At 43.8% G+C, this 22,503-nt stretch overlaps 1 protein-coding gene across 2 annotated transcripts in view; it reads right to left on the bottom strand.

Annotated features, from left to right (window-relative positions):
* The window catches only part of PRKCA (protein kinase C alpha), a 399,537-nt gene extending 393,435 nt beyond the window's left edge, over positions 1-6,102 (bottom strand). Inside the window, exons 1-2 of one of the 2 annotated variants that reach the window (XM_079131599.1) lie at positions 5,343-6,102; positions 2,469-2,500 (exon numbers count right to left, since the gene is read on the bottom strand). In XM_079131599.1, the coding sequence (XP_078987725.1) occupies positions 2,469-2,500; positions 5,343-5,515 (205 nt within the window). In that variant the 5' untranslated portion in view covers positions 5,516-6,102. The remainder of the gene's footprint in view (positions 1-2,468; positions 2,501-5,342) is intronic. The other variant, XM_079131600.1, reaches the window with a different exon arrangement.
* Between the last annotated feature and the right edge of the window lie 16,401 nt (positions 6,103-22,503).

Genomic DNA, 22,503 nt, shown 5'->3' with positions numbered 1-22,503 from the left:
AATTCACCAAATAAATACAAATGGCTAAGGCACATTTGAAAAATGTTCGACATCACCAATCACAAATAACCTAGATAGAAATTAAAAAGACTTATTTTCATCTATTAAAGTGGCTAAATTGAGGAGATATCATTCAGTATCTCCTCTAGGAGGAGGGAAAGGAAGGGGTAGGCACTTTACATTAGATTGGCACCCTTCTGGAGAGTCATTCTGCTCATTAAAACTAAAATATACACATACACATTTCTAGGTATCTATTATAGAAATATCTATGCTAGTGCCCAAGGATATTCTGCATAGAAGTATTTATACTAATTAAGAACTTAGCAACAATTAAAATACCCATCAATGGAGAAATGGATGAACAAATTGGACACATGCAGATACAACAGGTGGATCTGTTAGATTAACAGGGAAGGATATTCAGCATACACTACTGGGTGAAAAAATGTTGATTTTTTTTAATCTTATTTTTATTTTATTTTATTTGGGGGGGGGGGGGGTGCTGGGGAATTGAACCCAGGGCCTTGTGCTTACAAGGCAAGCACTCTACTGACTGAGCTATCTCCCCAGCCCTGCTGATCTTTTTTTTAAAAAAACATGTGAATGGGTAGATGAATGGATGTCTTAAACAGAAGTTATGGGGGAAGAAAGGTAAATAATTTTACTTTTTATTTTCTACAACTTAACATTTTTACGAGTGTCACTTGAAGTTAGGTAAAAGGGAGTTGTGTTGATGTGAGACTATCCACTGAGCCACTAAAAGGACAGTGGATGCTTTCCGGAGGGAACCACAAGAACGCTCTACAGCCAAGTATGAGGCCACTCTGTTTTCACAACAGAGCGTACTCCGATGAAGGTCTGAGAGGAACCAAGCCTCCTCTGAATTATTTTTTAATAAAGAAGATGATAGGGCAGGGGTTGTAGCTCAGTGGTAGAGCACTTGCCTGGTATGTGCACTGGGTTCGATTCTCGGCACACACATAAATAAGTAAAATAAAAGTCCATTGACAACTAAAAAATATTAAAAAAAAAAAAGATGGTAATTTTTAAAGAACATAACCAGATAGTTTTAAAATAACCACCACTTTCTCATGGACAAGTAACATCTGGGATAATTTGGTAAATATTTTCCTAAGTTTCCATAGACTTCCACCCAAACCAAAAGTGTTACCAAAATAATAGATGTGAATCCCATTAGTCCAGAATTTTTTATCTTAACACTTTCCTAAAATCATGTTCCAGCCCAGACCCAAACTTTACTATAGGGTTCAGACCCACAACTCTGAGAACTAGAGAGTGACATCTTCCTTTCATCTTTTATGGAGACTGGTACCACACACCTTTCTCTTTAATCTCTTTTTGAAAGGAATACCCCTTGATTTCCAAATGCAATTCTCAAAATGATTTGTCCTACTGGGGTTTTAAGCACACCTTGGAACTAAGAAAGGAAGAGTATTAATGACCATCATGCTGTAAAATACCCATTTTAATGTGTGTACTAGAAAACAGAAGACACAAATTTGAAGACCTTTTAGAAGATAGCCAGCTTACAAGCACAATTTCAAAGATGTAAAAAGTACTACACAGTGCCTCTCTTTCTCTTTAATGCACTTAGTATTAAACAGTGGTGGGATAATACTTTCCAGGCTAGAATGTATTTTCCACTCGCCCAAATAATAAACCTATGCCCAGATGGGAAATATGAGCAGAACTAAATAAACATAATATAGCCAATGCAGAGAGACAGGAAGTGAGCTAATGAACCTGTGATGCCTTCACAAGCAACAAAGTGGCCATTTTAAAAGTTCAGCAAATAGAATGAAGAGCATGAAAAGTTAGATACTTGATGTATGCAAAATGCAACTGTAGATCAGGAGGAAAGCAAATGGATTTCCTTTTGGACACAAAGGATAGTACGGATGTTGTCAGACATTATAATGAAAGAAGTCACTCTGTAGCCATCAGTCATTCTCAAATCATTGATGCAACTTTAAAACATGGGCCACAGCTGGCAATTTAAACAAAACCTTACAAGCATGATGGCTGGCGCAAAATTGTAGAGTCCAATCCAAAGCATAGGTAAAAGGGAGGAAGAACAAAAAGAGGAAGAACAAGAAAGAAATGCCACACGAATACAAAGCAATTCCATTTTTTTCTTAACACCCACACAAAGACAGCAGTTTCTGACAAGAATGTTCTTAGCAAAAAATAAAATTACAGGAAAAGGTTTTTGGTTTCCCCCCACCCCCTTTCCCAATGAGAAAAGGCAGCTCTATAAGCAGATTACTAGGCAATACTGCATGATTCTTTTTTTAAAGGCCCAAATTTATGGCCCTCATATTTCAAAAATCTTATCTAAATAACATCTTTTGGATCAAAAAGAAACGATGACTGGAAATACTGTTCCTGTTTGGAATGCTCATTTCATGATGTACTTGACAAGGAAATCCAACGCGGCAGCTTACCTTGGCACTGGAATCCTTGTTTCCCAAACCCCCTGAAAAACAAACAAGAACAAATATCTCAGCATATGTTGCACTGGATACTACATTGTAAGCAAGTTATGTGACCAAGTATCCTATGGAGTTAAAAGGTTGGTACTTGAAATCCAGTGATTTTTATAGGAAAAACACGTCTAAGGACCTGGTCAGATTACTGTGTTAAATTCAACTCTGAAAAATAATCTAGCTTGCCCATGAAGGATCACTGAACTACTTTAACATAATACATCTAATTTTTTAAATCAATGACAGTGATACTTATATTTCAAAACAAAAATATGACTGTATATTCAAAGTTTGGGGCTAAATAGTCAAGTAACAAAAAGCAGCTTATGGTTGGAGGGTAAGGAAGTGGCTTAATTTTGTACTTAAAGATCAATTGAAAATAGTTTTACCCCTCCCTCAAGACAACTAAAAAATAGTTTGTTGTAAGTTTAAAATGTTGTCTAGAATTTGCCAAATAGCACCACTCTTAATGTTTAATTTTGGCTTAAGGAACCAGCATTTTATGAAATATCATTCTCATTGTTTGCATTTGAGATTATCATGATCTAATTTTTATTGCAAACCAGCAGCATTCAAAGCTCATAGAGGCTGTTTTGTTCTTGTAAATGACTTTAGAGAATTTAGTGTGTAAGCCGAGAACCCCGACATGAACATTCAATTACAAATATTCCACTAGAATAATGAACTGCACTCAAAATTTTCTGAGGTTGTCATTATCTCTTGTAGCACAGAGCATTTTAAATTTACAAAGCACTTCCTATACCTTTAGAATTAACTTGGAGTCATCGCCCCCCCCCCAAAAAAAAAACCACACCTAAATCCAAACATTTAGCTTTAAAATATTAAGGTTTTAATGTGGAATTAAAACTTGTAAATAACTTGTAAATAAGGGACCCAAAGAAGGAATAATGAGAGGGGGAAAAAAAGCTGAAAATTTTAAAACCACTGCAGACAGCCCTGGTGGAGATTTTCCTGGAACTTCCAAGTGTCATATTAAGTGGAAAAGTGCCCCAAGGACTACTGGAGAGGGGGCAGAGTGAGACCCTAATTTTCCCCTTCACAGTGCACCTGAGCACTTCCTTGGTTCACCAGCGGCTGATCCTTCAGGGTACTGAGAGAGAGACATGGGTTAGTTTGGCTAATGCAGACTGCTGCTTTTCTAACTTACTCCCTGCAAAAGCAATCAAAGTCTGCCTTCTTTTAACAGAATCTCCTGGCTGACACAGGAGGTCTTCAGCCTCCCTTAATCAAATGCAATATCCTCTTTCTGCCCTGTGCTCCAAAACCTCATTTTAAGTGGCCTTATCTACAATTACCCACTCCTTTGAGCACAATTGCTGCAAAAGCTGACTACCCAATGGAAATCATTCATAGAAGTGGCTGTGCTTTTTCATAAAAGTGTACTTTGGAGTGATTTCTTAAAAGGAAAGGAAAAAGTAAGCACTTTATTCACCCATGTCCATGAGACACTCCCTTTGAGATTCTTTTCCCCAGGTGGGATGGACTCAGACAGAGTCATCCTTCCCAAGGTCACCCTGATCCCCCAAGATACCTATGTCACACAGCTGGCTGGTGGCAGGAGCACTCTACTGCACTGCCACTCCATGCAGCCCCTGGCCAGGAGAAGGAGCTAAGGAACCCCAACCGCAGCCCTGCCTGGTGAGGAACTTCCTACCCCACAAAGAAGAGGCAAGGGTCAGGGTGTCCTATGAAGAAAACAAAACCACTGCTACTCGAACTGGGGCACCTAGAGTTCCCTTAGTTTCAATTTTATAAATTTGGGGGCGGGAGTGTCACTGACCTTTTGAGAATCAGATGAATGCTATTATTTTCTCACAAAGGGGAGGGGCACTGCACAGTGTCCAGAAATCCCTGAAGTCCTTCAATTTCAATTGCCCACAAGCCCTCAGGCCCCTCAAGTCCACCATGCTTGAGTTTATTGGAAATCACCTGAACTCTGACACCTTTAGCCATTACAGTATTTTTCTTAAATAAGCCCTCTGTCCTCATCAACAGGTTCCACGTCTAATCTCGTGTTGACAGGGTCTATTTTAAATGACTCCCTCTGCCCTTCTGCCATTTGCCTGCTGGTTTAGCCCCCCTCCCCCACAGCAAGCTTTCAACAGTTTGCTGCCTCTCTCTCTCTCTCCCCCCACCTCCCTCTCCCTTTCTCAAAAGTCAAAGTCTCCGTGCCCAGTAGATACAGACTACAGTAGGCAGGGACCCAAGGTTCCAGTGGAGTCACAGTCCCTTGGGAAGCACAAACACACTCCCCTGAACGCGCCCAGCTTGTCTTGAGAGCAACTTGGACCGCGCGCAGAGCAATCGCGGCCGCTCCCCCGTTACTCCAGGGCGTGTTTCTCCGGGAAACTTGGCCCCTCTGGATTCTGTTTGCCTCTCTCCCTTGCTCAGACCCAAGCGAACGGCTGCTCAGCTGTCTATACGAAGGCGGGTGCGCCTCGGGAGGCTGCGGGCCGTGGCAGGGTAGAGGGGTGCAGAGTCACCAGGGTGCGGGGCCAGCCTCCCTCCTCTGACACGGAATGTGTGGCGGGGCAGCGACTTCCCAGGGAGTGCTGCCTGCGCTTGTGCCAGTGGCCGGGGCGGCCGGGCGCACGCGTGTCATTCCGGGCAAGAGTTCGGACTCCCGCCGGCTCTCCAAGTTCTCCGAGTGAGTCAGCCCTGGAGTGGACGCGCCTGGACTTGGGGGTAGACCGAGCACCAGTCCCGGGGGCGACGGGACCTCGGACTAGGCAAGGACTAGTCTCCAACCGCGAGCGCCGCGAAGGTGGTCCGCGGGTGCCTGTCTGTGCGCCCGGCCCCGCGTGCACCTACCAGATGAAGTCGGTGCAGTGGCTGCAGAAGGTGGGCTGCTTGAAGAAGCGGGCGATGAATTTGTGGTCCTTCACCTCGTGCACGTTCTTCTGTCTCAGCGCCCCTTTGCGGGCGAAGCGGTTGGCCACGTCCTGAGACGCCGTGGAGTCGTTGGCCGGGAAAACGTCAGCCATGGTCCCCCCCAACCACCTCTTGCCTCCGCGGGGGAGCAGCAGCCGGGGAGGGCCGGGGTGGGCGGGGGCGGGCGGGGGAGGGGCGGCCGGGCCGAGAGCGACCCTGGGCGGGGGGCGCGGGCCGGTGGCCGAGGTCGCTGCAAGGAGGCGCAGCGGCGGCGATCGGGGAGAGTCGGGCCGGCGGAGCGCGGAGCGGAGCGGAGTGAGCCGCAGCCGCTGGCTTGCTCGCTGGCCCCACGCTCACTGACAGCCCGGCGCCCGGCGCTCGCGCTTCCTACTCGCGGCGGCAGAGGCGGCCCGGAGCGGCGCCGCCCACCGCGCATGCCCCGAGTGCGAGGGCGCGCGTGCTAGAGCGGCGGCGCTGGCGGGAGCGCGCGCGGGCCAGTCGCCCGGGCGCTGCGCTGCGCTGCGCTCCGCTGCGAGGCCGGCGGGACCCGAGCGCTGGGGAGTCCACGCCAGGCGTTTTCGGTGCAGCGGGGAGAGCGGAGGAGGCGGCGGCAGCCGGGGGAGGGCAGGCCGGAGTTTGGGAGCGGAGGAGGAAGCGGGGAGGGGCGGGTCCGTTCTCCTCCGCTGCCTTTTTCTTTTCCTCCCTTTCCTCCTCCCAGCTCTCCTCCCTCTTTATTCTCCTCCTCTTCTTCCGCTCCTCTTGCCCGGCCTCCTCCTCTCCACTTCTTCCTCCTCCCACTCCCGCCGTCTCTGTCTTCTCTCACCTCCCTGCTCCTCTTTCTCCTTTCCGGGACCGAAGTTCTGCGCCACCCATGCATGTCCCAGAGGAGCCCCAAGTCTCAGCAGGGAGCTCCGGTGCGACCCTCTGGGACGCTCGCTCTTCCTCCCCCCACTCGGGGCAGGTGGCTCCTTCCGCATCCTCCTGAACCCACCGGTATTTCTAAGGCATGATGCCCACGTTTTATCAGCGTGTACCAGTTCGAGGTTTTACCTAGCTAAAATGTCACTCTACTCGTAGGTGTCCTAAAAATGCCCAGCCCCTAGACCTTCACGCAAGAGAAGATAAACTGCAAGAGAAAGCGATTTAATTTTAAATTTATGAGCGTCGACCCTCTTGCCTATCTTCAACTGTTGACCTACAATTCACCTACGTATTGCGTAGACATCTAATTTGTACATCAGGTACTGTCACCACGTAGCATAAAGTACTTGTCCTAGTTATTTTATTATTTATTCATTGGCTATAAGAGCTACAGTGTTGATCATCAAGCTTTCTTGATTTTCTGAGTCCAGAGCCTTGATTTAGAAATCATTTTGCATCCCAAGCTAATTACTGCAATACTGGCAGGTGCAGAGTGCAGCCAGAATATTTGTAAATTATCAAGTAAAACTGCTTATGAGAGTAGCTGGAATAGATATGCAAAGGATGCACGTGGGGATGGACCCACTCATCACTTGCAGAATATTTATTAGGTCTGCCTTGAGGATGCTAAACCACTGAGGGGAACAACCAGCCTTTCATTGTTTTATTTTATTTCCAAATTTACTAAGTCCATAAAATTATTTCTTGAGCTAAAGATGCCAAGAAAGAGAACATGTTTACACTCTCAAGAAGTTGTTTTAAAAGAAGAAGACTTTTCTAAGCTACAAAGAGTATATTACATCTCTTAAGTAGGGCTGCCGTTTTTTTTAAGATGGACTAATTGTGGTGCTTTTACATTTTAACAAGTGTAAGCTATTGACTTGCCATTAGTGGCACATGCATTTGGCTGATCCATTTACAATCTCTTAAGCCAATGTTGGTGCTTCAAGAGACTGCACCTGCTTGATATTCTATCTGCTCAGAAATTTTGCCACTCATGGCGACCTTTTCAGGCCAAGGAGGCACAAGAGGAACAGGCAGAAGAGGAATGAAGAGCAGGGCATGTCGGGAAAACAGATCAAATTTTGCACAAAACACTATAAGCATCTCTAGCTATGGTTATTACTTAATTGGAAATCAAAGGGAGCACAGTGGAATGAAACCACAATTTTCCTTCAGAGCCAACTCTATCTAAGACAGAGGTCCTCACACATTATATGAAAACAAGCTTCTTTCTGTTTCCCTGAGGCACCAATGTGGGAAGCAGAGAGATGGAGAGTGGGGTTGCTGATGAATCCCTGAGCAGAGTAATAGGGAAGATAAGTAAGAACCAGATTGGCCAGGCAGTAACCTAGCCTCCTGTGTGCGGAGTGAAGTAACTGCCCTCAGCTGTTAGTAAATCAGATGGAGATGATGTGTCTCTTTCAGGTTTTGGCCTTGCTTCCTTGCTTCAGTTATTATTCCCTATGGGTGTGGGAAGAAGTGACTAAGTCAGTTGATTGATGGTTGGGCTGGGCATGAGTACATCAATTGCCTACATCTTAGCCCTGTTGGCAGGGAGCAGGTGGTGTTCTTGGTTTGGGGAATTACCAATTACCAAGCAGTATAACTGTGCTTCTACCAAGGGCTGATGGAAATGGTAGGCCACCATTTACTCATGCAGCCCACCTGAAAAGTCCCCGCAGTATAACTAAAAAGAAGATTCAGGAAAGGAGAACCCAGGGGTAGGGGTGGGGTGGTCCTTAAGTCATGGGTGTTAGTAATTATTTTCAAGTCTTTTGTTTCATGGAGAAGGTGTGGCAAAAGAGCAAGGAATGATAGACTGAACACAAACTATTAGAATATTCCTGTCTCCACTGACTTCAAGGAGTAAGCTCTAGACTCTACGGAGAGGCTTCACGCAGACCAGATGGACCCAGAGGCCTGGGGTTAGGATCAAATCAGGGCATTAAACTGATGACTTAGAGCCACAATGGTTTATTTAAAACCAATAGTCTTAAAGATGCAACTTAAAACTTGTTCTATGCAGTTAAGTAGTCTGTTTTCAAACTGATCAGGCCATTTTCAATTTGGATGACAAGATAGAGGAAGTTTCATTCTTAGATTTATAGTAACCAAGATGATTTAAAGACTTACATTTTATCCTATGTACTGTATTCAAAATTTAGGAGAAGTAAGTCAACTGATGGAATGCATAATCAATCAGGCAGCAGTTAGATTCACAGCAAATAATAGGTCTTGAAATAGAGATAAAGATATAGCTGAGTAGAAGAACACAAGAGACAGGAGCCATTGCTGGGTACTTTAGTGAGTGAGGTAATTCATAATAGGGGTGGGTCAATCAGAAGCTTCCATCAAAGAAGAGTAAGTACAAAGGCTTCCAGGTATGGTCATGCAGGTGGTTCATAGTACAAGAGCACCAATCAAGAGACTGAGCAAATGCTGAAGTTCAGCTCACATGCTTCTCAAGAAGCCATACACTTTTGTCTTCCAAGAAGGGCGCCATCTTCTAATTCACACAAAGATGCCAGGTGGGCTAGTAGAGGCCCTGGTAAGCATCACAGTTGGACCCAAGGGGCATTGGAGTAACCTCCCCTTTCAACACTTAGGAGAATTTAGATCAATCACTGCTGGGAACAATAAGGTAGCACTCATTAGCATGTCCCCTGAAAGAACTTCTGAGGGTTTGAGGTCTGGGGTCTTGCCTTCCAAGCAAGTCTTCCTCTAGGTCCTCTGTTGTACAGCATCACTAGCTACCCAGTGGCTCAGGTTGAAGATCTAGGTGACCTTGCTTACTTCTTCCTCCAATCTATGAGGACACCCTATTGGGCTCTGGCTGTAGGGCAGATGGCAAGTCTGTCCACGGCTCCCATTCCAGTGCACACTCCGTCATCTCTTTCCTGGACCACAGCAGAACCACTTAATTCATCTTCCTACTTCAGTTCTTGCCCCTTTTCAGTGTCATCTTGTTTTTTCTTTAATGTACCTATTTAAACTTACTTTGTTTGGAATAAAGGGAAAGATATACCTTAAATAGAAAGAGACACAGAAATGTCCATTTTTCCCTGTATGCCATAAGTATAACTTGGCCTGATAAAAATAAGTTGGTATGATTTGAATATGTGTGTTCCCCAGGGGTTCATGTGCTGAAAACTGAGTCCTCAGTAGCAATGTTGAGAGGTAGATAAGTTATAGGGAGACCACTCTGAGCAAGAATTAATGTAGTTCTTCAAGGATCAAGTTACTACTTGTGACAGAAGGTTGTTATAAACCAAGGCCACGCCATATGCATGGCCCCTTCTGCTTTCCCAGCATATTGTGACACAGCCAGAAGGCCCTCAGCAGAGGCTAAACAGATAGGGTCACACAGTCTTGGACTTTACCTCCAAAACTGTGAGTCAAATAAACCTCTTTTCTCTGTGAAGTACTTGGTCTCCTGTATTTTGTTACAGTCACATAAAACAAGCTAAGAAGTAGACAAGCTAATTCAAATGTCCAGGTGAAAAAAAAAAATGTAGAAACAAATATCCTACCAGAGAAGAGAAAGAATAAAAAGCCCAAGAGGGAACAGAGTTGAATGTCATGAACAAACAATTCTCAGAATAGGAAATAACAAATAGTTCTTAAAACATAAGGACCTCAACCTGTCTCAGAGTAAGGTAAATCTAAATTAAGACCATATCAAAATCCCATTATGACCTAAGATTGGGCATAAATTAAAAGTGTGGGGAACACACTGTTTCATAAGGGTACATGGAAGCAAATGTTTTTATATATCATTGATGAGACCGTAGAGTGTCACAGACACGATAAAGAGCAATTTGGCAGTAACTATTGGAATTTAAAATGCCTCAAATACTTTGACTTAGCAATTTCACTTCTAGAAATATATTCTAAATGTATATTTGAACATGTACAAAAGGGCCCATGTATAGTGGCAGAATTGATTCTAAGAGCAAACAAATGTTAAATGTCTAGCCATAAGAAACCAGTGAGATCAATTAGGATGCATTCATACGCTGAATGACTTGCCTCTATGTAAACAATGAGATCAATTATATGTATTGAGATAGAAATAGCTTCCATATATGTGAGTGAAAAAGCGAAATGCAGAAGTGTGTATAGAATGCTAGTGCTTTTAAAAAGGAAGACCATGTCTAGGGCTGGGGGTGTAGCTCAAAGGTAGAGCACATGCTTAGCATGTACAAGGACCTGGACTTAGTGCCCAGTCCCAAGGAGGGGTGGGGGGAGAGAAAGAACGAAAGAGAGAGGGAGGGAGAGAGAGAGAGAGAGGGAGAGAGAGGGAGAAAGAGAGAGGGAGAGAGAGAAAGAGAGGGAGAGAAAATGAGAGGGGGGAGAGAGAATGAAAGAGGGAGAGAAAAAAAGCAAAAGAGAGGAGAGAGGGAGAGAGAGAAAGAGAGTGAGAGAAAGAGCAAAAGAGAGAGAGGGAGAGAGAGAAGAGAGAAAATGAAAGAGAGGGGGAGAGAAAGAGCAAAAGAGAAAGAGAGGGAGAGAGAAAAAGAAAGAGGAGGAGGAGGAGGAAAGGAAAGGAAAGATCTATACAAATATACAGTTTTAAAATCCAAATAAATACATGAGAAATCCAAGATAGTGTTTGCCTAGGGAGTAGATAGACCTGGGCAGTTGTGGAAGAGTGACAGAGGAAGATTTATCTTCCATTGCATCCATCTTTGTGTGCTTTTGAATATTTGTTTCTAGTTGAAGAAAAAAAAATATTTTTTAGAAGGTTTCAAAACAAAATACCATAGACTTCTATTGGATATTTTGTCTCAAAAGAAATCCACAACATGCTAGTAAGTGACAAAAGGAAGATGTAAAACAGTTTGCAAAGGGAAACGCCATTCTTTAAAGTGAATGTGTACTCGTATGCAAAAGCACACGTGAACATGCCAAGGTCCCCCATGCGCGCACGTTCACGCCTCGAAATGCTCACACCCGCCGCTCTCTCTGGGTGATAACAAATATCGATAGTGCTTGGTAGGAAACCAAGGAAACAAAAACAACGACCCACCCAGTACCGCAAAAAAAAAAAAAAAAAAAAAAAAAACCAGCCTTGACCTAGGATTCACATTTTAAGAAAGTGTTAGAAGTCATATATATTTTTTAATGCTTTCGTTTCCTCAAAAAGGGGGACATTTTTTAAAGTTCCCTTTCTCGGTGCTGGGGATGGAACCCGGGCCTCGCTCCTGCTAGGCAAGTGCTCTACCACTGAGCCACCCCCTGAACCCTACAACTGGGAGCTGAATTCCCCAGTGCTTTGCAGAAGGGAATTTCCTGGTGTCTGGGACTTTAGTTTCTTCCCTGAAAGCGTTTATCCTCGCCTCTCTTCCAGGTACCCTATGTAGCCATGACACAAAGCAGGTGTGGAACTCAGGAGATCTAAGTTGGAGCACTGATTCAAGCAGTCAATGATTTTAACTTGTACAGATTAATTTCTCTGGGGTTCTATTTCTTCATTTAAAAAATGGGAATATTCATAACTGACACAGGCTTTTCTTAATAATTTAACTAGTGACGCATGTAAGTGTTTATAAATAAACTCATGACGTCTCCTATAAATACGAGTTGAGCTGGTCTTCAGCCTTACTGACTCTGCATTTTGGAGAAAGTGAGTCCAGAGCTCCCCTCTGCAAAGCCCATTCTTCCTCCCAAACTGGTGGGTATATTTTCCCTGTACTCCCAGTGACTAGGAATTAGAACAAAGAGATGGATGAGCAGAGGAAGTATAAGAAAAACTTGCGGTTCACACTGTGAGCTTACGGAGTTCATCGCCACCCCAAAGGAACCAGGTGATTTCCGTAGATTTCCCATTCCCTGCTAATTTAACTGAAATCAAAGCAGGTTACTTAAGTTATCTCATGCTGTTTTCCAAACCTTGCCTGGGAGAAGTATCTGTCCAGACACATTTCTTGAATCTTCTACTGGGAGCCAGAGGGCTCTATCCTCAATAGGAATTAACATAATGGAAAACTTTTTAAAATTTTTAATATGTAAAACATATCCAACATATGTAAAAACAGCTTCAAACAATGAATTCCACATACCTGTCACCCAGCTTCAATAATAATCGACCTGGAGTGAATTCTATTTCGTCCATTTCCCCACCTTTTCTCTCCGTCCCTGTAGAATAAGGACCTCAAAACAAAACAAAACAGCGAAACAGGACCACAAGGAAACTTTTCGGGGCGATAGCTGCGTTCACTCTCTGTGCTGTCACAGTTATTCATATACCACCTCTTTAAATCGTACACTTTAAACATGTGCAATTTGCCATGCCTTAGTGAAACTGTGAACTTCTTAAAGGTCGTGCAGAGCTAAGCGCGGTAAAGCACATAAACAAACTAGGAGACTAGCGGAAGGACCAGTCAGGCCTTCCACCTGCTGTTCAACTGACTGCCCGGGGGCTAAGGCGAGGCCACTGTGGCCCCTACTGTGAGATTCACCTTTCTGTCCATTCTGGAAACACACACGAAGCTTTGGGTCTATGGCAGGTACTTCCCCAGACCCAGGAGGACAAGATGAAGAAGGCAAACCCCCTACCATGTCCAGAACTGTCTTTCTGCCCTGACCCAAAGGAGAGAAGTTCAGCCCTGGAGTGGAGTCTCTTTTGAAGACACACAACCCGGTGGGTAAAAGGATGTTCCTTAGAACAAAGAGGGAGTGTAGGTGTGGACAGTGGTACCTGCTTGTCATTCCCACTGTTCTGGAGGCTGAAGCAGGAGGATCACAAGTTTGAGGCTAACCTGGGCAATTTAGCAAAGCCCTAAGCAGCTTAGTGAGACTCTGTCTCAAAATAAATAAATAAATAAAAAGGGCTGGGATGTAGCTCAGTGTAGAGCATCCCTGGGTTCAATCCCCCGTACTGGGGAAAACAAAAACCAAAAACACAGAGAGACTGTCACTCATTTCTCATGTTCCTTCAAGGGCATCAAGCAAATTCCAGCTCTGACCCCCTGACCTGACCTATCACACCTCCGTCTTTCTTCCTTCTCCTTCCTAACGTTCACGCTCGTTTCCCACATTCTCAGAACACTTTCAGAAGTCCTCCTTCCTACCCCCAGAAGAGATCCCCTCTGCTCCTGGGGGAAGATCAGCGTTCACGCCCCTCTCCTCTCCTTCGTAGTTTTTTGTACTCGGTATTCTATATCACTTTCCACAAAACCTCCCACCACCTCCCCCTTCAAGGTGAGCTTTCTGTCCTCATTCTCCGATTTGACATCACAAAACAGAAATCGTTTTTTAAACCAAGGATGGCTGAGCAGGGAGAGAGGGCTGGCATTAGTCAGCTTCTCATTCATTCATTCACACAACAAGGAATGCCACATCCTGGGATACCGCAGCATCGCACCGTGCGTGTATCACATAGGGACAGAGCAGCAAGCATAGTCCCTGCCCCTGGGTGACTTAACACTCTGCTTGGTAATTGACATGGGAGGGGCACGTTGTGGGTGTTCCCATCCAGCTAACTGCAGCTCATCACATATGCTCACTGATATTTAATTAATGGCCACTGTGTAATACCCACGTGTAACTATCTTCAAAATTCTGCTCTTATTTCTCATGCCAAAGATTGTGCAGTCACCCTGACCAGTGGGTAGTGGGATGAAGAGCCGAGCAAACTGCCTTCAGGTTTTGCTGACTGTGGGTGGGGGGCGGGGACCTCTGTTCTTGTTTCAATCTGGATGTCATGTGGTGTCCCTGGAAATGGAAAAGATACACATAAGCATAGGGAAAAACTTCAAGTGACACTTGGAGAAGTAGCTCAGAGGCACGTCCAACATGATTGATACAGATAACTCGGTAAGTGACAGTGACAACCTTCCCTTGGAGCCATTTCACAAGATTCAATGTGGCGATGACAGCCTAGTTTCTCTGAATGCATGCATTATATTATTTGGCAAACTATACAATCTGCATTTGTATTTGGGGTTGGCATGGCCTCAGAACTAGAATGATAACACCTTCCACAGCCTTGGAATGCATTCAGATATCATTCAGATATCTACATAAGGCACGATTCTGACAAATGAGAAGAATAGGACAGGTATTCAGAAATAAGACGTAATTGATAAATAATAATTGGGCAATTATCACATGCCCAGGCATTGTTATAGACACTAACGATGAACAGCAAATGGAAAAGTTTCAACTGGGGAGTTTCAAAGATTATTTTGAGAGCATTGAAGATAGAAAGGAAAGAGAAACTGAAGCCAGAGGTTATAGAATGCTGTTGCCAAAAGTAGCAAATAATAAGTCGAGGAAGGTGACCAATGGAATAAAAATAAATCTCAATGGAGAAATAGCAGTATGATTGTATGACAGTTGAATGATCCTAGAGAAGAAAAGAAGCAGTCAGTGGATATATTAAATAGTTAAGTTGATAGATGTCAGAGAGGAAAATCTTTTTCTCTACACACTTAGGTTATGTGCTTGGGGGTCTGTAAATTAAACTGACGAAAGGCAAAGAATCAGAGAAAGACAACTCTTCCCCTATGGAGGCATATAGAAACACAGGAAATAGGACTCAAAGAGGTGGCTAGAACTGGGGGCCCATATGTATATATATACCAGCTTTATAGTGGGGAGGAGAGAAGGATCACTTATGGGGAAGCAAATGATTTTGGGGGAAAAGAAATTGGACCTGAGCAGATGAGATAGAAGAAAAGATAGTTTTGTGTCAGTGTCTGTCTAGGTGATCTCTTATTCAAATGCCAACTTATTTCCAGTGATAAGAGCCCATCTTTCCTGGTTCTGGAACTCCTACAGTGGGGATTCATGCCAGTTGAGTTCTCTCGAGAGATTCTGCTTCCAGGCAGATAAGGAGAGTTCAGGAAAAAAGCTTCTTCCTGCATCTGTTGATTCTCACATGCCTTCGGCTCAAAATAAATTTTATGTTGCAATGGTGAATCTATATTTTGCAGTCTGTGGCAGAGCTTTGTGTAAAAAGGGACCCAACCTCATAGGCAGATGTGAGAAACGTTGCCCTGTGAGCCACATCCCAGATTGTCTCCTCTTCTGGAACATCTGGCACCAACCTCAGTAGGGGGAAAGGATCACCCAAATTGAGGTATGGTATAAATGTCTCCTATTCAGTGGCTGAGTGTCCTCAGCTTCAGGGACATCTAGAATTAACCATCCAGATGACAAACTAAATTCAGCTACAGGATGTGTATTTCTGAGTTAAGTTTACAACCTGTGTATGCCTGCGTTCAAGAGAATTTGGCATATTAGGGGCTTCAACAGCTTAACTTTGTGATTCTAATTTAAAATCTGTAACTGAATATTGAATTTAAGCTGAGCTTTTAAGTTGAGATCTTAGGTTCTTTGTAAGCTTATTAAAAACAATTCAGAAAATCTTAAAATAGTCACCAGTTTTTAAAGTTTAATTCTTTAGACTTAGAAAATATACTTAAACTTTAAGTCTGTGTGTGTGTGTGTGTGTGTGTGTGTGTGTGTGTGTGTTTGTGTGTGTGTCTTCCTCTGGTCCTTTTCAGCTGGATCTCTTGATGCAACTTGGAAGACTACAAAAGATGTTTCTGTGTTTCTGTCCAATAGCAGTCTACCTCTTAACTAGTTTCCCTTTTATTTACCGTCAAGCATGGAATTATTTTATTTTCAAAGGAATATTTTTTTTTTTTTTTTTTTTTAGGAATGGTTTTTTTATTACCAGTTTTTTTTTCAATTTTTTTATTTGTTCTTTATAGTTATACATGATAGTAGAATGTATTTTGACACATCATACATACATGGAGTATAACTTCCCATTCTTGTGGTTGAACATGAAGTGGAGTTACACTGGTTGTGTATCCACATATGAACACAGGAAAGTGATGCTGGATTTATTCTACTGTCTTTCCTATTCACATCCCTCCACCTTCCTTTCATTCCCCTTTGTCTAATCCAAAGAATTTCTATTCTTCCCTCCATCCCCTCATTGTGTTAGCATCTATATATCAGAGAACATTTGGCCTTTTTTGTGTGTTTGGTTTTTGTTTTTTTTGTTTTGGGGAATTAGCTTATTTCACTTAGCATGATAGTCCCCAGTTCCATCCATTTACTGGCAGATGCCATCATTTCATTCTTCTTTATAGCTGAGTAATATTCCATTGTGTCTACATACCACATTTTCTTCATCCATTCATCTGTTGAAGGGCACCTAGGTTGGTTCCAGAGCTTAGGTATTATGAATTGAGCTGCTATAAACATTGATGTGGCCATGTCCCTGTGGAATGCTGATTTTAAGTCCTTTGGGTATAAGCCAAGGAGTGGGATAACTGGTTCCATTCCCAATTTCTTGAGGAATCTCCATACTGCTTTCCAGTGTAGTTGCACCAATTTGCAGTCCCACCAGCAATGTACTACCAGCTTTTAATTAACATATCAATTGTGCGTGTTAATGGAATTCAGTATGGTATTTCAATACATACATACAAGTGTGTACAGATTGAGTCCCTTTATCCAATCCCCCAACAACCCTTCCCAACCTCTACAAACTATTCTACATTCAAGTTGTCATTTTTAAACTTCCACATTTGAGAAAGAACCTGCAGTACTGCTCTTTCTGTTTCTGGCTTATTTCCCTTAACCTAATGCTCTCTAGGTCCATCAGTTTTGTAGTAAACTACAGGATTTTTAGCTTTGACTCCTCTTCGAGGCTAAGTTTTAAGTCTTAACGACAAAACCTTTGACAATTGAGTTTATTATCATTTTGCTCAAACATCTCCAAAGTGATTTTTAAATAGAATAAGATTGGCAAGCTAAACTTTCAAGGTGAAGAAGAAATGTGTTTTTGGTCTGTAATTTTGGTAAATCGAACTTATGAAAGGATTTCCTTCTAAATGTTTTCCTAGGCAAAACAGAAAGATGACAAAAGTGACCCTCATAGAGGGAACAGAAAAACTGTCATTAGCGGTTTTCTGTGTGATTTTGTGGAAACTCACATTCATGAAGCCAGGGTTGAGGGAGCGGTGGGAAGCCCAGGTTTGCCAGCTGTGGTACGGTGTGCAGAGTTCTTAAGGGTGCTTGGACTGTCTGCCTCCAAGTGCCAGACAACATTCAGAGAAACTTTTAAAGTTGTCAAATCCAGATTCATTGATTCATTACTTTGGGAACAGGGCACTTCTCTTACAATTTGGGTGTCAGTGATCAAAAAACAATTGGAGTCTTAAAAAAATGTAGCAAAATAAAGAACTAACATTGAAAAAATATGGTCTACCAAATTGTTCCATAGCCTTGGGGAGGTGGGGGGATTCGCCAGGCATGGTGATACACACCATAATCCCAGCAGCTTGGGAGGCTGAGGCAGGAGGATCACAAGTTCAAAGCCAGCCTCAGCAATTTAGTAAGGCACTAAGTAACTTAGTAAGACCTTGTCTCTAAATAAAAAGTAAAATGGGCTGAGGAGGTGGTCTAATTAAGTGCCCCTGAGTTCAATCCCTGGTAGTAGTAATAATAATAATAATAATAATAATAATAATAGAATTTCAGAGGAAGGAGTGAACTAAGTGGATATAAAAACATATTATTTGATGAGAATTCTCCCCCCACCAACCTCCAGAAGCAGTGATATAGGGACATGGGGACAGAGGCAGACTCAGGCAAGGGTATTTCCTTGTTCATTTGGACCAGCGAAACACAGTTTCCAAATTTAGAAACATTGTCTCTGATAAATACCTTTAGTTGACACTAGATGATTCAGTTCACTGTAGTTTACCTGGCTACATTATTTATAAAGTTTAACAAGAGGGAAACCATAATACAAACAGGTAACTTTTATTGAGACTGGCTAATGCTACGTCCCAGGAATTATTTGAAGTACTTTCTAGAGAGATTGTCATTCATTTCCCACATCTTATGTGGTGGATGTTAATATGATCCCCATTTATCCTATGAAGAGACGGGGGTGCAAGATGTCATGTCACATATGCAAAATCACACCACCACTGACTAGCTGAGCTGAGACTTGGACCCGGCAGCCTGACCCATAGGTGCCCTAGACCCACCTGCTACCTGGCACGCCCTCGGCTACCGTCCACCGTCCTGAGGGCTGTCCATGCAGGAGCATGGCCTGACATGCATTCCCCCCAGATCGGTCCTCCCAGGGTAGGATGGGTTTGTTTTGTTGTCGTTGTTGGTTTGGTTTAGGGTTGCTGGGGTGGGGGTGGGGGCTCTTTTCTTTTTCCACTTTAGGAGATCTTTTGGTGAAGAACTAAAGCTGCCACTGACAGATTGTAAATATTGAAAGAGCCGGAGAGAAGCCAAGCCTTCCCTCTAGTGGCATGAGAGTCATTTGTGGGGACTGAATGTGGAGCTTCCTTCTGTCGCTCAGCGAGGTAAGGCACGAACCAGCAAAACCAGTATTTCAATGTCTTTTCTGAGTCACCACCTATGTGCTAGGTGTTTCTTTCTTTGATAGGGGATATAATTTACCCCAGAACACATGGCGTAGGCGAAGATGACATAAATGAGCAAAAAAAACCCTGCAATACTTGATACATTTCTTATTCTACAATATTTTAACCTAGGAGCCAGTAAACAGCAAGGAATCGTGAGTGAAGAACATTTTCCTCTGTGCAAGTTTAGACCTGGTAAGGATGGTGCGCTTTTGCAACTGTGGACTGCCTGTGTTCTCTGAAGATCTGTGGTGTCCCTTATGAACCCAGGAGGATTCTTCTCTAATTTGTAATAATTTCGTTGATGGATAGAATGTGCTAAATAGATGGATGATAGTAAGGACACTATCAGAGGTTGGGTAACAACACATGGCAGGTTGCTGTATGGTTGTTATTGCTCTTCCTATACAGTTTCTTAAACACAGGCAAGGAAATTCACTAAAATAAAGTTGTCCTAAACTTGATGGTTTGTCTCCAGCCCGTAAATGAGACTGAATGAGGCCTTGGGTCAGATCTACCTAGTTTCATACCATAGTTGTGAGTCAAGTGTTGTAGTGAGATCTGCTATTGTTCCTTCTATGGAGTTAGGTGTCTGACCATCGGGACAAAAATATTCCTGCTAACAGTTTCTGTGGTTTGCAAAGAGATAAAGACAGCCTGGCAGGCCTTGGCCATAACCGCTTGCTTGGCCAAGTTTGCTCCTCAGACCTCCTTTTTAGGTCAGTAGGAGTATAGCCTCCTTTTGGGGATTGTAGGGGCAAAAGGAAAGCTTTCCAAAGATTGCTGGTGTGAAGGAACAATCAACAAATTAAATAGGAGGAAAGATACCCAAACTTATTAATGCGCAAGGGGGAAATCACATACACTCAGACTCCCTGAAGGGCCAGATGGTTGATGCTTAAACAGCTTCCTGAGCTGCAGAGAGGATGGGAGATGGGGAAGGGGGTCATTGGGGTATCCTGAGGACAACTATGGGAGGACTGGGGAGAGGAAGGTGGCTTCTGGCTTATGTGTTATGAAGCTGCACTCAGGAGGATAGGTAAGTCTGCCCAGGCAGGGATGCTGGGGAGTCTGGGGCATGGAGATTTTAGTCTCTTTTTTCCTCCAGTGGTTAATCTTTCCTGGTTAATGAGATTTCATAACAATTGCAGCTCCTGAAGGGAGCTTCTCAGGAGGCCCCTCCTGGCTATGGGAGAGAAAGAGGATTAAGAGCCAAATGGGGAGGAGGGGGGATGAGAGAGAAAACTGGCTGTTGTTGCTTTAGTTCACTTTCACCATAATTGGGTTTTGTCTTTTGAGTCCCAACATGATCAGGTAATTGCTCTCTTTCTGTGCTCTTTCTCTTCCTTCCAAGAGCACTTTAAGTTTATCTCCACCAAACTCTAGAAACTGTCCTTTCACATCTAGTCTCTCCAACGGCACGCTTCATAAAACCCTGGGTCGCACCTCGCCCGCTTGGTGGTACAGCATCCAGCACATCCCAGGTCTATTCATCCCAGATGCGATAGCATTCCTGAGTGCCTGGAATTATGCTAAGCTCTGGGATTATAATGGTTCCTAAAATAAAGTCCCTGCTCCTATGGAGCTTCCATCCTAGTGGGCTGGGCTGCACCCATCCATCAGAACTCAACAGAATCTAGTTCCAGACTGATCAAGCCCCTTTGTATTGAGAAGAAATGTAATCGGTCAACAGATACATGAAAAATGTTCGACATCTGTAACAGTTAGAGAAATGCAGACTAAAACCACACTGAGATTCCATCTCACTCCTATCAGAATGACAGTTATCAAGAACACAAGTGACAATAAGTGTTAGCTAGGATGTGGGGGAAAATGTTCACTTTTACATTGCAAATTGGTGCACCCATACTGGAAAGCAGTATGGAGATTCCTCAAGAAATTGGGAATGGAACCATCATTTGACCCAGTTATTCCACTCCTCAGCTTATACCCAAAGGACTTAAAATCAGCATTCCACAGGGACATGGCCACATCAATATTTATAGCAGTTCAATTCACAATACCTAAGCTCTGGAACCAACCTAGGTGCCCTTCAACAGATGAATGGATGAAGAAAATGTGGTATGTAGACACAATGGAATATTACTCAGCTATAAAGAAGAATGAAATGATGGCATTTGCTGGTAAATGGATGGAACTGGGGACTATCATGCTAAGTGAAATAAACCAATACCCCCCAAAACAAAGGCTGAATGTTCTCTCTGATAGGTGAATGCTAACACACAAAAAGGGAGGGGGGGAGAATGAAGTTCATTGGATTAGACAAAGGGGAATGAAGGGAAGGGAGGGAGATGGGAATGGGGAAGGCAGACATCGCTTTCCTGTGTTCACATATGAATACATGACCAGTGAAACTCCACACCGTGTGTGACCACAAGAATGGGAAATTGTTACTCCATGTATGTATGATGTGTCAAAATACATTCCACTGTCATGTGTAACTAAAAAGAACAAATAAAAAATTTAAAAACCCTTTATGCTGCATTAATTCCCTCAGTTGATCTTAAATCTTATTTGTACTTTACATCTCTTTTTTCAGGGAGACCCATCTATTCATTATCCTTCTGGCTTTTTAGAGAAAGCTCCGGCATCAGCAGGAAAGTCGGGGATGTGGGAGGACAGGAGGCTGTCCTGCACTTCACATCATCCCAGGTTTAATGAGGGCCTTGGAAGAAAATCCACTTTTGGGAGATTGTCAGATGGGCATTCAGTCTGGGCTCGGCCCCCTCCCCAATCTTAGTCCACTGGAGGTTACCATAGCAAGTACTGACGAGGCGTCTTCTAACGATCCACAGTCATCTCTCACGGCTCTGGAGGTGGGAGGTCTAAAATCGAGATGCTGGGTGTCTGGAGAGAGCTCCCTTCCTGCTGTACAGATGGTGGAGACCCTCTTGCCGGGTCCTGGCGGGGCAGAGGCGTGAGGCGCCCTCCTGAGTCTCCATGATGAAGGCATCATTTCCATTCCTGACGGTGCTCTCGTGACCTGATCACCCGGTCGCCTCCCCAAGACCCCCTGTCACCCCCTCGCCCTGTGACCAGGATGTCACCTCACTCTCAGAGTGCCCTGCTCCTGAGGGATGGCCTCCCTTCTCTCTGTTTCGTGCCCAGGAATCCAGACTCCAGGACTGGCGCTGCCTGTCAGGAAAAGCACAGGGCGCTTGCTGCTGCCCCTCCTGCCTCTCGCTGTCCTTCCTGTGAGTCCTCACGGCCACGCTCCATCCTGGTGCCTCCAAACCCAGAGCACTGGAGTCCCGGATGCTCCCGGCTGGCGCAGGGCGGGTGCCCTTGTCCCTTGTCATCTGAGGCCGTGGCGTGCAACTTGTGATTGTACACACCTTGCTGGGTCCTGGGAATCAGAGGTGAAGGTCACGCTCCTGCCTTCAAGGAGCTCAGGCGACCTGAGCTCCTTGGTTCAGTGACCTTTGGGAGATCCTCTAGCTTCACTTCCAACTGATCTTTCCAAATGATGAAACTTCACTCTTGAGATTTAAGCTAGGATCTTCCGACTCCACCAATCAATTGGTCACCTTTAAACCAATATGAAGAGCTCTTATTGGGAGAAATTCTCTGTGGAATTTTAAAAAGGTTGAGTAAAAACAGTTCTTCCAATTTGTCATTTCATGCAGTTGGATTTTCAAATATAGGAGTCCCTTAAAGTAAGTATACCTATATCCATTTCTAACTACTCCAGAATCTAGAAAATGCTAAATGATTAGACGGAACTATTAAAAATCAAGCTTTTTTTT

The sequence above is a fragment of the Sciurus vulgaris genome (genome assembly GCF_902686455.1).
Source record: "Sciurus vulgaris genome assembly, chromosome: 3".
In the NCBI taxonomy this organism is placed as follows: Eukaryota; Metazoa; Chordata; class Mammalia; order Rodentia; family Sciuridae; genus Sciurus; species Sciurus vulgaris.
This window is presented reverse-complemented; position numbering and strand designations above follow the sequence as displayed.